Source organism: Mercenaria mercenaria, chromosome 15, assembly GCF_021730395.1.
Source record: "Mercenaria mercenaria strain notata chromosome 15, MADL_Memer_1, whole genome shotgun sequence".
Taxonomy (NCBI): Eukaryota; Metazoa; Mollusca; class Bivalvia; order Venerida; family Veneridae; genus Mercenaria; species Mercenaria mercenaria.
This window is the reverse complement of record NC_069375.1, coordinates 73,165,094-73,182,046: the sequence shown is the minus strand read 5'-3', so window position 1 is coordinate 73,182,046 and position 16,953 is coordinate 73,165,094. Positions and strand designations below refer to the sequence as shown.

Genomic DNA, 16,953 nt, shown 5'->3' with positions numbered 1-16,953 from the left:
AACATGGTCAGTGATGTTAGATCAACTTACTGATGCTCTAAAGGCATAACCCCCTTATTTGTATTAATTTTCCGAAAAGTCTCCCTTAATAAAATTTTTTTTTTTTTAAATTACGACTTACCTACCCTAATTTTTTTAGCATGTTACCGGAAACAAAGGAATTTTTTTTAGGCTTTAACTATCATTTGTGATAGGTCTAGCGATCTTTCATTACACACGATTTCTACATACTAATAAAATACAAATTAAAACTATTTAACAACTTTTTTATTATGTTTATAACACAATAGAGCACATTTACACTGCGATACAATATTGCACAAAAAAAACAAACTTACATATATAAAAATATGTCATCCTTTAGGAACAAAAAGGCATGTAGCTACTGATGTCATAGTAATAAAATATTCCTTAAAACACTTTCATACTTCATTTATTTCTGACAGATTCTATAGAAGATTCTTTGGAAGTATAAAACATAACCAATGAAAAGCAACAATTCATAATTTTAACATGACATCAGAATTCAGACTGACCAATCAGAGAGCTGCATTTTCAAGTACCTGCCACTTTCCACTTGGGTTAAACAAAGCACTTTTACAATGAACATATAATAACTTCAGAAGTACATAGGACAGAAATTCGGAAATTAACTTTTAACCTGCTAAATTTCTGAAATAACTTCAAATAAGACTGGTCACTCATTCAATTTGGGCAGTACCTTTTATTATTCTAAGGGGTTTTTACTGAAAATTTACTAACTAAAAGCGAACAGTGCAGACCAAGACGAGCCTGCACGGATCTTGGTGTGCACTGGTCGCAAAAGCAGAATCACTTGGCGTCAGCAGGATAAAGTCAGTTTAAATCAACATGTCCCAGATGATGCTTCAAACTACATAACCTTAAAGTTTCATTTAAGTATCATATTGATTTAGTATTTTGGCTGTAATATAAGAGATTTTGAACAGGGAGTCAATGATCAATTCTGAGTAAAATATAATGATAACACAAGTGAAATTACTACTGTCTTCCTACGTTTAGGACATTTTAAAACTAGCAACAGTTTTCAAGGTTTCCTACCAACATGACCAATACTTATACTGAAGTTAGATGATACTTTTAACAGTATTTGAACCAGTATCCTCTGGCTAGATCTTAATACTATGACACATTAAATTTAGCAGCCAGTCAAGGTAGGAACAAAATCTGGCTGCTTAAGGCAGGGGCCTGTTTAAGACAGTAAGTAAATTTGGAAAGTTAGCTAACAGGCTTAAGAGAAGTTGCTGTTTAATAAGTTAGCCCTTATAATGTGATGTCCAGTTTTTTCTTAACAGGCACGGGCTTCCTAGCCAAAAAATCGAGCACGCAACCTTAACTTGCCAAGTTTTCTAGGTACTTTCTGAAGTTTTGAAAGATCAGGGCTTAATAAAATTCTAAACTGTAGAAAAAAACGTGCAGAACTACTGTAAATTAAATGTTGAATGGGCGTTTAATCGTTACATCCATAAATTAATGAGCTGAATGAATACAATACTGCTTTCAGCTAAAAATATACAGTTCCTGAAAATTAAGTGAAGCAAGCTTGAATTGTTTTATAGTAAAATGTTTCATGTTTCACCCCATGGAATACAATTATATGGAATACAATTTATGAACCATGGAAAACAATTTAATGAACCATATCCTAAGTTTCATTCCGATGCATAATGTTTAAAATGAAATGTATACACGGACAAAAAAATACACTTATAAGAATCAACCTTTCATACTGGATGGAATGTCATGTCAGACAATTCAATAAAGAATATAACATGTAAACATGTGTATACAACTCTATACGTTTTTTTCTCTACAAATCAACTATTCACATTTACATTAAGAGACCATATAATAAATTCCATTATTGGATACAGGAAAAATATCATTTTGCAGCAGCAGTGACTGTTGAGGAAACCGAGTCACCTGCTGGGTCAATTAGTGCGCCTCAGTTGCTTTATTTTTTTCTCTTTCTAAAAGAATGATTATAACCTTAAAATCCAAAAACAATGCACCAGAATATGTTATTTCATGTCCAAACCTATCACATGCTAATTGCTATTGGCAAAATGCACTAAAATATATGCCTCTTGTATTCAGGTAACTTTAAAAACCATGAAACAATGTACTTCCTCAATTGCCTCCATCAAATTTATCCTCACGGTCTGCATATCTTGAACTTTGATACAAGTGCCCAAGCATGCCTGAACTTCCATTTTGATCAATGCATAATATAGTGTTCTCCATGCATTTTCACTAGTTTCAATCACAGCAATTGTTGTATGTTTTTTCTCCAAGAAATAATCATATAGCATACAGGGGCAGCTGGGGTCCAGTGGTTAAGGTGTTGGCCAAACTCAACCAGGGGTCATGGGTTAAAGCCCTACTGGGGTCGCAATCATGCCTTCTCATACACAAGTACTGGCCTTTCTAGGTAGTGGACTCGAAAAAGGTTCAAATAAGTTTAACCCTTAGCCTGCTGGCGGCAGATGATTCTGCCTTTGCGACCAGTGCAGACCAAGATCAGCCTGCACATCCGTGCAGTCTGATCATGGTCTGCACTGTTCGCTATTCAGTCAGTAAATTTTCAGTGAAAACCCCTTTAATAATAAATGGTACTGTCCAAATTGAAAGATGGACCAGTCCATTATAGAAATATAGCAGGGTAAGGGTTAAAGCTGTCATCACAATCAAGATAAAATAAATAAGCATATTTAACTAAATAAGAACAAAGTATAATAAGAATATTATTTCAAACTGTTCAGTGTTCAGTACAATAAAGGATATACATGCTAGATTATCCAGCTGAAATTAAATTAGACATGTCCATTACAGTTCCACAGCTTGGTATTCTTTTGAATATCTCGATTATATACCTTACTATAAGCAGTAAAATAACTGCATGGGAAAGACTCCTGTAACCCAGGGCAAAAACCGGTAGCGGGCAAGTAACTAGATATTGGACCTCCGAAGACGTACGTCTAAATTTTACCCTGTGTTGTCACCTTTACAAATTTGTTACTGTCTATTTTTTAAATGATTAAAAACAATAAAGTACTCAATATTGTGTTAAGGTATACAATCAGCAACTAATATGATTATTAACACTTCTAAACCTACAATGGCATTTGGGATACACCCTCGGTATGTGCCCTTGGGCAAACATAGGTTTAGTCATGCTTATAACCACTTCAGGCCTTCCACTGCCATTTAAAAATGTTTTGTACAGAACAGTATCAAATTTAATGAAACTTAATTCTGCAGTGCATTACTACCTACAAGTCTCTGGTATGACAACTACATTACAACACACGCTTTCATCCTTTATCCATTTCAGGTATTTGCATATAGGCTGATATGGCGCTGTACAGCTAAAATACTGAGACAAAAATTTTGCTTTAATGCAATATAATTGATTAGAAAGACTCGTATTTCCCGCCCGATTTCTCGTCTGCCAAAAATTTCTCTAAATCGTCATCAAATTCATCTTGGTCTTCTTCCACTTTCTTTTTCTTCTTTTTCTTTTCTTTCTTCTGTCCATCAGAATCTTTGTGACTTTCTCTTTCACTTCTAGATCTGTCCTTCTTTCTTGTTTTCTTCTCTGACCTGTCGTCATCCTACAATTTCAGTAAAGTACTGTAAAATCATTTAATTTCGTGGGCATGAAATTTCGTGGTTTTGGTCAAAAGGGAAATTTCATGGGGATATGACTTCACGGATTTCAACTTTTGAACATAAAATGAATGGGAATTTTACATGTTCGTTGGGATTAAATTTCGTGGGTTGACTCAACCACGAAATCCATGAAAATTTGTCCCCCATAAATATTATTGATTTCACAGTAATCTATTTTGTTTGTTTTCATTTTTTTGTCTTCTTTGGCTTTTATGTCACATGAACATCATTATAGGATATACTAAGACTTCACAATATTTGGTAATGGAGGAAGATCTAAAGATCCCCTCCAAACAGTATGTCTCCATCAAATTTCTGTAAGCCATCTGGGTGGCTTCCTCTCATTTGGCTTTTAACCTTTATCCTGCTAAATTTCTAAATTGGACTGGTCCATCATTCAATTTGGGCAGTACTGTTTATTGTTCAAAGTGGTGTTCACTGGAAATCTACTGACTGAAATGAACATTTCAGACCATGATCAGCCTGCAAGGATATGTAGTCTGATCATGGTCTACACTGTTTGCAAAGCAAAATCACTTGCCACCTGCCACAAGTGAAGTTATGATCTACACATTTCAGGCCATAAGGCAACTTTTAAGTTTTAATTATGCTGGAAGATCACTACGTCTTTCTGGGTATTATAACAAGTACAAGGACAAAACAAACTGGACAGATTCCTCACATGACAACCTTGGTAGAGCTGTTACCCAGAGAGGTAAAGACCAACCGAGGTCAGGGAATTTTACCACAGAGGACCCATCAAATTAATCATACACGAAAATGTAAATATCTAGTTTATACCGATTAAATGAAGCTTTATTTGTAGAAAAGCATAAAGACAGATGATTCTTTTTTTTTTTGTTTGTTCGAAATGGGGATCTTCGTCACCAGACAACTGCATCCACCCTGATTTTATTTGAAATCGATCACTGAATACATGTACTTGCTTAAAACTGCTGCATGCAAAAATGAAAGACCAAGGGCATTCATAGTATCTTCTACACAAAGGAAAATTAGATTTAACTAGATAGGTGTCCAAAGAACACAGTGCCTGCTCAGTGAACATGGTGTCATGACTCTATGTGAGGTCGTTTTTTTTGTTTGCAACACTATAAGATTCTGTCACTGGTGATAGATGCAGATGGGAATATCCGGCCTCGAGGGTAACTGTTTAGGCGGTAACAAGGCTCCTGCCATGCATATCAAGGTATTCCCATCTGCATCTATAACCAGTGACAGAATCTTTTTCTTGCATACCGATTTCAAAAAATAATAATAAAAATAAAATCAATTGAACGGCTTTCTTTTTAGAACTATTTCTTATAGCAGCGTATTTAAACAAAGCGTGGGAAACCAACGTCTGTAAACAGGAAAGACGTCATAACGTTTCAAAGACAAATAACAATGTTTAGTTCCGGTTTTGTTTTATCAGTTGCAGCATTACGTTATGAATTTTTGATAAAATAACGTGTTTTGAATCGAGAAATATCCTGTCAGGAACAAAGAGGAACTGTCAAGGTATTGGATTTTTATTCCGTTTTTTAAAATAAAATATAAATTACTACATAAATCTTCTACATATATGTAGTTCGTAATACGTCATTTACAGCACGGGAGTCATCTTACACCCCGTGGGGTGTAAGATGGATTTTTCCAGCACCGGTAAAAATACCAGAAATCCCCGTCTGGTATGTAAGAAAAACTTATATGTACTTTCTCTATATTTTTGTGAAGGACTGGTCAAGCTGGGTGAAATCCCAAAGAGAACACCAGGTGCACAACTTCACATGCTATTACAACAATCCTCCAATGTTTTATGATTCTAGGTCAAGTACATTGTGAAATACATAAGGCACAAACTTATTTTTTACTAAGTCAAAGGACCATAACTCTGGTCTTGCAAAGTGACATAACAAATGCACTAATTTACATTCTGGATAATATTCCTACAAGGTTTCACAACTCTAGGAAAAATATTTTAAGAAATATGCAACACAAACATTCAAGAACTTAATGAGTATTTTTTTTCCTAAGTCAAGGACCATAACTCAAGTCTGGTTTAGTGAAATCCCAAACAGAACAGAAGGTGTGCAACTTCACATGCTATATAACAATCCCTTAATGTTTTATGATCCATTGCTCTGGTCTGACTGATTGAAATCTGAAACAAAATCCCTGAGGCAAAACTTCACATGCTGAATAACATTCCTAAGATGTTATATGACCCTAGGTCAAAAACTGAATGAGATATGAGCAACACATTTAGGCATTTTTATGCACATTTTTTACCAAGTCAAGGGCCATAACTCTGGTCTGGCCAAGTTATATCTCTAACACAACCTTGGGTTCACTACTCCAAATGCTGAATAATACTTGTAATGTTTCATAATACTGGGTCAAACACTTTCTGATAGACAAACTTAGGCCCCTTTTATGCATACTTTTATGTCAAGGGCCCTAACTCTGGTCTGGCTGCGTGAGATCCAAGTTAAAACCTCTGGTGCACAACTTCCCGTGTTGAATAACAATCCAATGAGGTTTGATGATTCTGGGTCAAACAATGAAATATGGACAGCACAAATTCTGATGGACAAACTGACAAGGGCAACCTGTAGTGCCCCACCCCACCATGCACCCAAAAAATTTTGGTGTACACAATAAATTACACATTTATATTTAACATTGTGCCTTTATATATCTGATCTGGCTGCAGGCAAAAAACTCAAAAACTGCCTTAATTTGAAATAGAATTCCAACCTTATCTTTCTTTTTCTTTTTCTTCTTCTTTGTTTCTTTTTCAATGCCATCATCACTTCCTTCAGCATGTTTTTGGCTCTTCTCTGAAAATACAATTTATAAAAATAGATCTTTCATATAGCAGAATTATGAAAAAGTAAAATGTTTCTTTTCTCATATCCTTAATTTGGATTTTTTCATCAGCAAGTACACATCAATAGAAAGCATCTGTTACTGAAATTCAGTGCAACTGGTACCAACTATAACTATAATGATCTATATTTGTGGAAATTCATGATGATCCATCGTTAGGTTACTTAGAAACAGTCAAAATCTGTTAGGTTACTTAGAAACAGTCAAAATCTCTATTGTTTTCCAAATATTAAGGTGAAAAAGTATAGTGCTAATTAATAATTATGTGAGGTTTGATAATTCTAGCTAAAACACTTTTTGAAATAAATGCTTTTTCAAATTTGGATGGATGGACGGACTGACGAGCAATGGGACGAACAACACCAAAGAAAAACCACTCCACCTTTGGCAGGGGAGATAACAAAGTCAATTCTGGAATTACAGCTGACTGGCTGCTTAAGGCAAGCTGTTGCTCAATACAGGTGCCTACTAAGGTAGGGTCAACTGTATACACATGTTTGGTTTAAATCCCCACCCCTACAGGTTTATACCCATATTATTGTATTACATACGTAACTATATTGTTCTATGTAACATCTAACATTAATTAATTAAAGATAAATTAAGGCATACTTTTTGTCTTCTTTCTCTCCTGGTTATCGCCAGCATCAGTGACTATAGCGGGCTTCTCACTAGTTGTCTGAAATACCACAGGAAACTGTTTTAATATACACCTACGATATGTGTTGTTTTTTTCCAAAGTCAAAATGGCAGTTGATCAAAGTGAAACTTGGACGTCAAAATCCTAATTTTTTTCCTAGTCATTTGTTCATTTAGCACATACTGTGAAGAAAAGCTCCACAAAGATTTCAGTATAACAAGTTTATAAAAGGAGCACCTCCCGTGGGGTGCCAATGCGAAATGTTGGCAACAAGCAAGAAAAGAGTTATGGTTCTTGACAGTCTTACTCACCTATTATGATGGCAAAAAATGCACAAAGTTTCAAACAAGTGTGCAAAGTTTCAAAGCTATAGCTCATGTAGTTTTTGAGAAAAAGTGGACCTAAACAAAATTCTTAGCAAATGCAAATGCTAAAGTGAAGACAATACCTTGTAGATTTTTTTCAGAAATTTGGTGTGCTTATAACAAAAGTTATGGCAAATTAAAATTTTCAAATTACGACTTTATATACTGATGAATACTGAACCCGATCATAAGGTAACTTCCCCTTAAGGCTCAAACCCACATTGGTGAGGGGCAAGTGATTTGAAGTCTGCGGCTATAATTTTGAGACTATTTTTTTCATTCTGTCAAACCCAAGATATACACTAATCTTTAGATCTCTAAGTCTGCAGAACAAACGTTTCAAAGATAATCTAGATGCACATTTATCAAACTGAGGCTTCAACAATGTCACCTCTACTATCACCTTATTTGTAGTGTAAGATTCCAGGGGCTCCTTGTAAACTTTCGTTCAGTTTTGGCCAATTTCAAGGTAGAACAAGCAAATTCGATGAATTGGTATCCCCCGCCGAAAGGGTTTGTGGTGAAGAATGGCAAAAAGATATATCCGGCAAAAAGTGAAAGGATGTTAATAAGAAGCAAATAATTTCATTAGTCAAAATCAATTTAACAGAAAACAAATGTTTAATTAAAGAGTATATAATAAATGTATGATACTTTGATCCTGACTAAAGAATTTATTTTGAATGGGATATGCTTACTGTAATAAGCTTAGCTTTTAAAATTAAATGCAGTTAATTGAAATGTGAGCTTGAAGTTTAACTGGAAAGAAATATTGTCTTCGAGTGGTTTGGCACCAGGTGTTGCTGTGTAACATGTACATTTGAACTTAAAAGGATAGTTGTCCTTAAGAGAACACAGGTAAGAGATCTTGAACATGGCTGAGGGCAAGGTCTGTGCAGTCACAACTTAACAAGTTGAAGGTTTGAACATTTAAAAAAAAAAAAAAAAGGAATGGAAATATATATATGTATATATACATATATGTATATATCTATTTTTTTAGGGGGTGGGGGTGCAGGGGAACGGAAGAGGAAACAAAATTTCACATGTTGATTATAAATATTGATTGAAAATTAAACATGAAAAAAAAAGGGTAAAAGGGTGAAGTTGGTGGGGGTGGGGTGGGGGGGGGGAACCCCTATTCCAAACACTATTTGATCTAATACATGCTGGTCTCTCCCGTTTAACAATCTATTTAGACAGTGAAACTTGTATCAGATTTGTACTTTTTGTCATCTTGCCATACATGTTTTAGATTATGAATTGTATATGATGCTATGCTCATGAATCTTGTCAGGTTTATTGCATAATAAAACTATTCTAATCTATTTCGTATATAAATGTATCTATATAGGAACATATAATCAATCATATATCGTGGGTTGAGCGCAAACTACTGTAACTGTATATGATAAAGAACAGATACAATAGTTTCGCGCTCAGCCCTCGATATTTTATATGAAATAGTTGATGTTTTTTTCTTCTGTACTGATCTCAACATTGATATCGTTATAACCTTACGGATAACACATCTTCGAAAATGAAAATATGAATATAGATAATTTGTTACGCAATGAGTCAATGAAACGGTTGTTCATTTATTTCTTATAACGTACAATGAAAATGTATATCTAAAAACTGACGCCAGCATTCACCGTCGCATACAGTATTCTAAAAAACAACAGAAATAAAGGTACCTGCACATTTGTTTTCATCCGACCCATCCGAACATTGTTCCACTCCGTCGCAGGGTACAGCACACGCAACATTACCTTCTTTACATATAATGTTTCATTCCCTTTGCAGTTTTGAACCTGTTATCAAATCATCAATGTTCGGTGATAAAATTTCATACTTTAAAACGGTGTGTTTTTATATAGTTTTCTGTTGCATACATGTATTTCGTGTTTGGTTTAACAGTGTTATCTGAGCTAAGACAATTGCTCAGATGATAAGTATTATCATACTCAGTTAATAGAGTCATTCAGCAAATCTTAATTTTTGACCATGAAAGTTAAATTTTTATTCAAGTTAAGCACTTTAAAAACTAAAACAATCGACATTAATGCTAACCTGATGAAAAACAAAAGTTATACATTTGTTCACAATTCAACTGATTTTGAGACATGATTTTGTAAGAAACATGGTTAATGCCAGAAGTTACACTACTATAATAAATATGACTTTGGCAAAATTTATTTTTTAGAAATGCAAAAACTTTTATGAAATCATTTCGTTTTACACGTGATCGCGTTGTCTGATTTTAGTTCGGAATATTCATTGGAATGAAAAAGGAAATGAAAGACTGTATTTATTTCATACCACATCCAAGTTCATCTTCTCCACCGGCGCATTCTGGAATACCATTGCACGCCAGGGCGCATTCCAGTTTATTAGGACAGATCAATTCATTTGGAGAACATTTTGGACCTGCATAGAAACAAAATAAAGAGAAAAACTATCATACATAGATCTACTATTGCATAGCAAGGCAGGATACAGTTTACCAGAACAGACCAGTCGATTTGAAGATCATTTTAGACCTGTTCAGAAACAGTACAAAGGGAAGAGCTACCATAACTACACAATATTGTTAGGCCGTCCAACTGATCTAAACACGAATAGTAACCTGAAACTTGTACATGTATATTTTTGATCGCATAGACCCAGAAGTTACATCAACGATTTCCTACGCGAGTAGTTTATGCCAGACCTAAAAACGGTATTAATGGATAGCTCTACCTTTTCTTGATAAATCTATATTGGTGCCCGGTGTCACTGTGCATTTTATGTACGTTATTTTCAATTGGATAGTAGCTAGCTCTATATATATATGTACGTCATGTACCGTTCACATACCGTTGTCGTATGCGGAGCTGTGCTAAAACTATAAAAGGACCGTCTTTCGGCTCCTCAATTGTCAATCTTTCCTCTACCCTGAAGACAGTATCCCCTATGTCGAATGCATAAAAATCGGTCCATAAATATTAATTTATCCTGACATAAGCATACTGTATAAGAGTAACTGAACATAACTTCTGGAGATATGTGGAATTCATGAATAGGCCTACTTTGCAAACTACTGAATATTTATATCGGAACTGCCAGAACTTTATATCTGAATAAATGATGTGTGACTGTACACTGATTTTGCCTCTTTGCTAGAGATATAGGTACAATGTCATCACACTTGTCCGAACCCAACTCAACAGCTGTTCCCGGTCCTAGGCAGGAGTGCCGGCGGAACAAACTGGTGTCAAAAGTGTGGGATTTATTTCAAGACTGACTGTAGAGAATCAACATAACAAACAAGCAACCAGAAAGTACCATCATTTGTTCCAGAGACCTGACCACCGAAGCTCCGTGAAAATTACTCCACAAAATTGCTCCGCAGAAATTGTAGCTCATGAAACTGCTCCGCAAACCAAGCTCCATGAAATTGGTCTGAAACCCTAAAATAGCTCCATAAAGAAAATAGCTCCGCAACAATAATATTGCTCCACAACCATAAAGTTGCTCCACACAAAAATAGCTCCACGACATTTGTAATTTGGCTCGTCAAGGAGTGAAGCTCCATAATCAGCTCCGGTGAAAACAGTAGCTCCGCAGAAAACATAAACAACCATATACCTTGAGTATAATACAGTTCATCAAACGAATGATTGTCCATTCTATCACCCTATCAAAAGTCGATTTACCTGGGTGAATTTAGCTTTACGGATTCTATCGGCTTGTTCCATTACATCCAATGACCATTATTTTTGTTAGGGGGACTGCTGTTACCAAACATAAGAGAATCTCTACGTCACAATTCCTGCTAACTACCTTGAAATAGACAATAGTGATGGCATGTTCCAGTGCATTTAAATGTAACACAACTGAAATGGAGACTGGAAACAAAGCCATTCATGATCTTCAGCTTGAATATGAAAATACAGACCTAAATCATGAAAAGATATTGATCCATCTGAAAGCGTAAAAGGAGAATGCACTTTTAGTGGAACAACAGAAACTTTAGTAATGATTAAAGTTGAACAGAGACTTGATAATTTGATAGAAGATTTTTCCGGTAGAATAGGGGCCCAGAGAAAATACAATAATGAAATCCATGAAAAATTAAGAGTCCTTGAACATGAAATTTAGAGTATTAAAGAGTTACAAACAGAACAGTGTAAGAATTATCCTAGAGAAAATGCCGTACCGGAAACAAATAAAACTTTCCTCATATGCACTTTATAGATAACACAACATCTGAGATGGAAAATGACTACCAACCAGTAACCAAGAAGTAGAAAGTAGTATAAATTCAAACTGTAAGGTAATTCTTAAACCACCTACTTATGATAGAAAATAGGATTTACAAGAATTCCATGAATCCTTTAACATTAACTGCAAGATGAATGGCTTGAATCAAAGGACAAAAGGACTTTATTTAGCAAGTTGTCTTACTAAAAGTGCTAGATCAGTTCTTCTAGAACTAGACCAGAATGAGCAATGGGACTATAACACCTTAGTAAAGAAACTGAATGAACACTATGGAACCTTTAACCAGAAAGAGATATTTAAAGTCAAACTGAGAACAGAAGACAGTGTTCAGGAAAGTCTATCTCAAACTTATAAGACAATATCATAAAATTAACCAAACTGGCTTATCCTTATTTTCCAATGTGCTTGATTGAAACTTTTGCATGGATAAAATTCATTGAAACTACCAGTGATTCAGACATTAGATTACGTTTATTAGAGAGGCAACCTAAAACTTTAAATGAGCTGAGATAACCGCAACCAGGTTTGAAGCTTTACTCCATAGCTGAAACCCTTCGACAACAGGTGATACTCATAACTGCCACACATACGTATGATGGATGGGAAAATGGTAATTCCTGGAACGAACTCCCAGACCTTTAATGAAGGACAATGATCACGGAAATAACAATGCCTTTACTGGATGCCATGAACAGTTGCAGAATTTGAACCGCAAAATTTCCAGTGATTACTCATTTGATAGCACTTAGTATCCCAGTGGCTGGCATAGATATGGATTTATTATTGTCAGTACACTGTCGTGTGGAAGGTCGATCTCAAACACAAAATACATCATGGAGGACTTAATAGGACTTAACTGGAGGACTTACTAGGACTACAGAAACAGAGAAGGAATCGTATTATGAAAACTGTTATGTAATGAAGTAGTATATTTTTATCAGTATTGTTGGGTTTTAATGTTGGTGGGTATATTATTATTAAAATTTGTGAAAAATTATTGTTTTGTTATAATTAATGCTTATGCTAAAATAGTGTTACATGTGCCCAGTTTTCAGTCCTGTTGATGCATTAATTGTCTTTTAAACTAAACTACTAGTACATAAACTGTTCTATTAAATGATATTTCTGGATAATTTATTTGGGTTTCATTAATCAATCGGTATTGTTATTTTGACACTGTACCATAGTGACAAATCTGACAAAGTTCATATTTTTTATTAGTGCACTATGACTTGAAGTAATATTGCTATAGATATATTTTACAAAATATAACGAGATTTGACAGTATATCTATGGAAGTTGAATATAATTAAGGTATCCATGAGTCAACTTTTATATGCTTTGTAAATGTTCCGTACGGTTCGTTGTTTATTGCACATTTTATAATGTATATAAAATCATTGTCAGACATAATTACTTTTGCTATTACTAATCAGATTACTTGAATATTATGGAGAAACTTGTTTCTATATTCATTGGTAAATTAAACTACTTTTAAGCCTATTGCTGACTTAATTCCTGTATTATTGTTTTTTGCTCATGAGACTTTGCAGGGGTTCTCGGTTATGGTTCAGTTGATTCAGAAATGTTTGATTAAAGCCCTGCGGGTACACCTTTTACATGTAAACATTGACACACCTTTTTACATGTGCCATTTCACACACCTTTATCATGTGTTGTTTGACTTTACGACGGTGGGCGGGGGTTAAACTCCGTTTCATCCCTTTAATAGGCAGTCACTCCTTGGGAGGTCCGACAGGTATTATTTTTCTATCGTATATGGCGCCCAGTGACGTGCAATCCCTTTTGTTTCCCTAATCCTTTTGTTCTTTAATGTGCCACTGAGATTGAGATTTTTTTTTGGACATTTACATTCCACTTTTTGTTCACGAATCATTTTATAGTAGGTATGGCACTTTGGTTAAGGTTACAAAGCTCAGAGTTTTAGTATGAATATAAATGAGAATACCAAAATAAAGATTATTCGTATTGATTTTATCAAACGAGTTGAATGAAATGATAAAATGCGAAGCTCTGCCGAGCATTTTATCACATTTATTCAATCCGTTTAAGAAATTCAATGTGGAAAGACACAATTTCAACATTTCTTTTTATCACACCTAAGCGTTTTCTGCTGAAACATCAAAATTTCTTCATTCTTTACATGTTATAGCCCAAGTTAAATTCTACCAACGTCCACGACGTCAACGTCAATGCTTAATACATTAGAGTATTACCAAAATCATATAATGGCTTTATTTCACTCCCACGAGGTCAAACATGTGATATTATATGAATATTGCATTCATGAGAGGGTGACATGAAAATGAATATCAACCGAGGCGCCAGTGTTAAATCATTCTTCATGCACATTCGCTGATGAAGAGAATGTTGAGGCTGATCGAACAGAAGACTTCCAGTATATGTGAGCCGTGCCATGAGAAAACCAACATAATGGCTTTGCGACCAGCATGGATCCAGACCAGCCTGCGCATCCGCAATAACTAAGCTGAAAATCACTGCCCCGGAAACTACTTATGGTATGCACAACTTGGCTTAACATTGATCACTGTAGAGAAGTTTGGTGTTCCTCCGCTCGGTGAAGTCGGGCGGAGTGAGTTTCGTAGACAATTCTTGTGACAGACAACTCAGACGACATACAGACAAAATAAATCAATATGATTCTTCCTTACAATGTGGGATAAATAATTTTCTTACACACAGTATCGTTCGTATATGCCATCCTCACATGGTTGGTAATCCATCACATAATCTTGACAAGTTTTTAATTTCAGAGCAAACATTTTCTCCATCTTCAAGTCCTAGGATCCGCCTCCTGAATCAAGAGAGAAAAAATCGGGCAAATGTATTAACAGCAGAATATTTCACATAAATTTGCATAGAGATGTCAACATATAAATAGACAAGAGGGCCATGATGACCTTATATCGCTCACCTGAGTTTAACTGCTTGTGCTTGAACAAATTCTTTACTAAAGCTTCAAACTGAAAAAATAAAGGTGGAGTAGGTCATATGTAATGTCTTCATGATAAAGTACGGGAAAATTTGTTAAAAAATTACAGATGATCTCCAAATCTCCTTGATGTAGCTTTAAAAAAGAGTTGGTCAATAGGTCAGGGTTAATAATATTTAAGAGTTATGAGTAATTGAAATCTGTTTCAAAAGTTCTAAATGTGGTCAATATTTCATGCTGTATTTCAAAAAATACAAGAAAGTTGGCAGTAGGTCAGGGTTATTATATTTAAGATGGTTATTGACATATTTGTATCAAAAGTTCTACATGGTGGTCTAAATTAACATGCTGTATCGTCAAAACAACAGAAAGTAGGCCAGTAGGTCAGGGTAATAATATTTAAGATGAGTTATTGAAAATTTGTATCAAAAGTTCTACATGCTGGTCAATATTTCTGCTACCCATGCTATTTAAATATAAAGAAAGTAGGCCAGTAGGTCTGGGTTACATAACCATTTAAGTTGAGTTATTGAAATTTGTATCAAAAAAGTTCTTTACATGTGGTCCAATTTTCCTTGGCTGTATCTTCAAGAAACAAGAAAGTAGGGTCAGTTGGTCACAATAAGAACTTTAAAGATAGTGTATTAAATCTTTAGCGTAAAGTTATTGATGTGGTACAATTTCTATGATTTTATGATCGCGGGTGCATAACTGTGTATGTCATTCACTATTTTCAAGGGCTTGTTTCTTTAAAAAAACATAGTGTCATTAGGTCCAGGTTACGGTCATGTGACCCCTAGTTACTTGGTTTGTCATCAGGTAAATATAATAAACAGTCTAGGAAAATGTTCAAATATTTTTTTAAGTTATATATTTCCTATATACCATATACATGTGCGACCCCCATGGCGGGGCCTTCTTTTCACCCTAGGGGCATAATTTGAACACTTTTCTAAGAGAACCACTAAGCAATGCTACATATGAAATATCAAAGGTTTAAGCCTCGAATTTTCAGACAAGAATATTTTTTTTCTTTTCCTATGTAAGTCTATGTAAAACTTGGTACCCCCAAGGCAGGGCCTCTTTTAAACCCTAGGGGCATTAAATTTGAATATTATAGTAGAGGGGACATAAGATCATGCTATCATACAAAATATCAAAAGCATAGGTAATTGTGGGTTAGGACGAGATACATTCTTTAAAAGTTTTTTTCCTATATAAGTTCTATATAAACCAGTAGACCACGGGGCGGTGCATATTTGACCCTAGGGGATAATTTGTCAAGTCTTGGTAGAGAACTTACTATATGATGCTACATACCATTATCAAAGCCTCAGGAACCCTGTGGATTAGGACAAGAAGAATTTTTTTAATGATTTTCCTTTGGTTATGGCCACGGCAACCAAGAGTACTGCTGGAATTCAATTCTTTGAATAATTTTAAAGGGGTTTCACACAATGGATATTCCTGTGAAAGTTTTGATGAAATTTGCCCAGTGGTTTTCAAGGAAGAAGAATGTTTGGAAATTTGTGGACGGTCCACACGACGGCACTAAGGACATTGAGCTGTTTATATAGCTAATGAGCCTTTATGCTAGGGAGCTAATAAATAAGTTATTATATTTCATTGGTCTTACAACTTATGTACTTCTTTTATTACGATGCTGAGCTATTGAGGCTATTCATACATGGTTGGACAAATGAAAGGCTGCCTGGGTTTATAGGTCGCTCCGTCAACCCTTGAGTTACCCTGCAGTGTCATAAAGAAGTATATGTGACTTTAGGAGCTCAGTTTGATCCGCACCTGTCACAAAGACAGAATTAACCGTGTCCAGCATGATCAATTTTAGGCGCCAAAGCAAAACATGCTATTAACAGGGTCCGGTCTATAACTGCAAACCATCAAGGGATCGCCAAATTATACGTGTTTCAAAGAACGTCTAGACGGCTATGTAATGTACACAGTTACCATACTGAATTTTTGCGATCGTATCTTACAACAGCATCAATACTTTTTACTTTCAGTAGCTAATCTTTTCACACTATCTTGCAATATGTAGTTATATTTTATCTGGGTTTTATTTAACCTTAACGCTGCTAACTCTAAAA

The 16,953-nt window shown here is 35.0% G+C and overlaps 1 protein-coding gene across 1 annotated transcript; it reads right to left on the bottom strand.

Moving 5' to 3' along the window:
* Positions 1 to 249: 249 nt before the first annotated feature.
* On the bottom strand, positions 250 to 7,303 carry LOC123532113 (uncharacterized). Its single transcript, XM_053525691.1, has 3 exons — positions 7,213 to 7,303; positions 6,469 to 6,551; positions 250 to 3,653 (listed from the first exon to the last, which is right to left on the bottom strand). Exons 1-3 carry the CDS (start codon positions 7,246 to 7,248, stop codon positions 3,503 to 3,505), a joined length of 270 nt encoding a protein of 89 aa, XP_053381666.1. The 5' UTR covers positions 7,249 to 7,303; the 3' UTR covers positions 250 to 3,502.
* Positions 7,304 to 16,953: the final 9,650 nt, after the last annotated feature.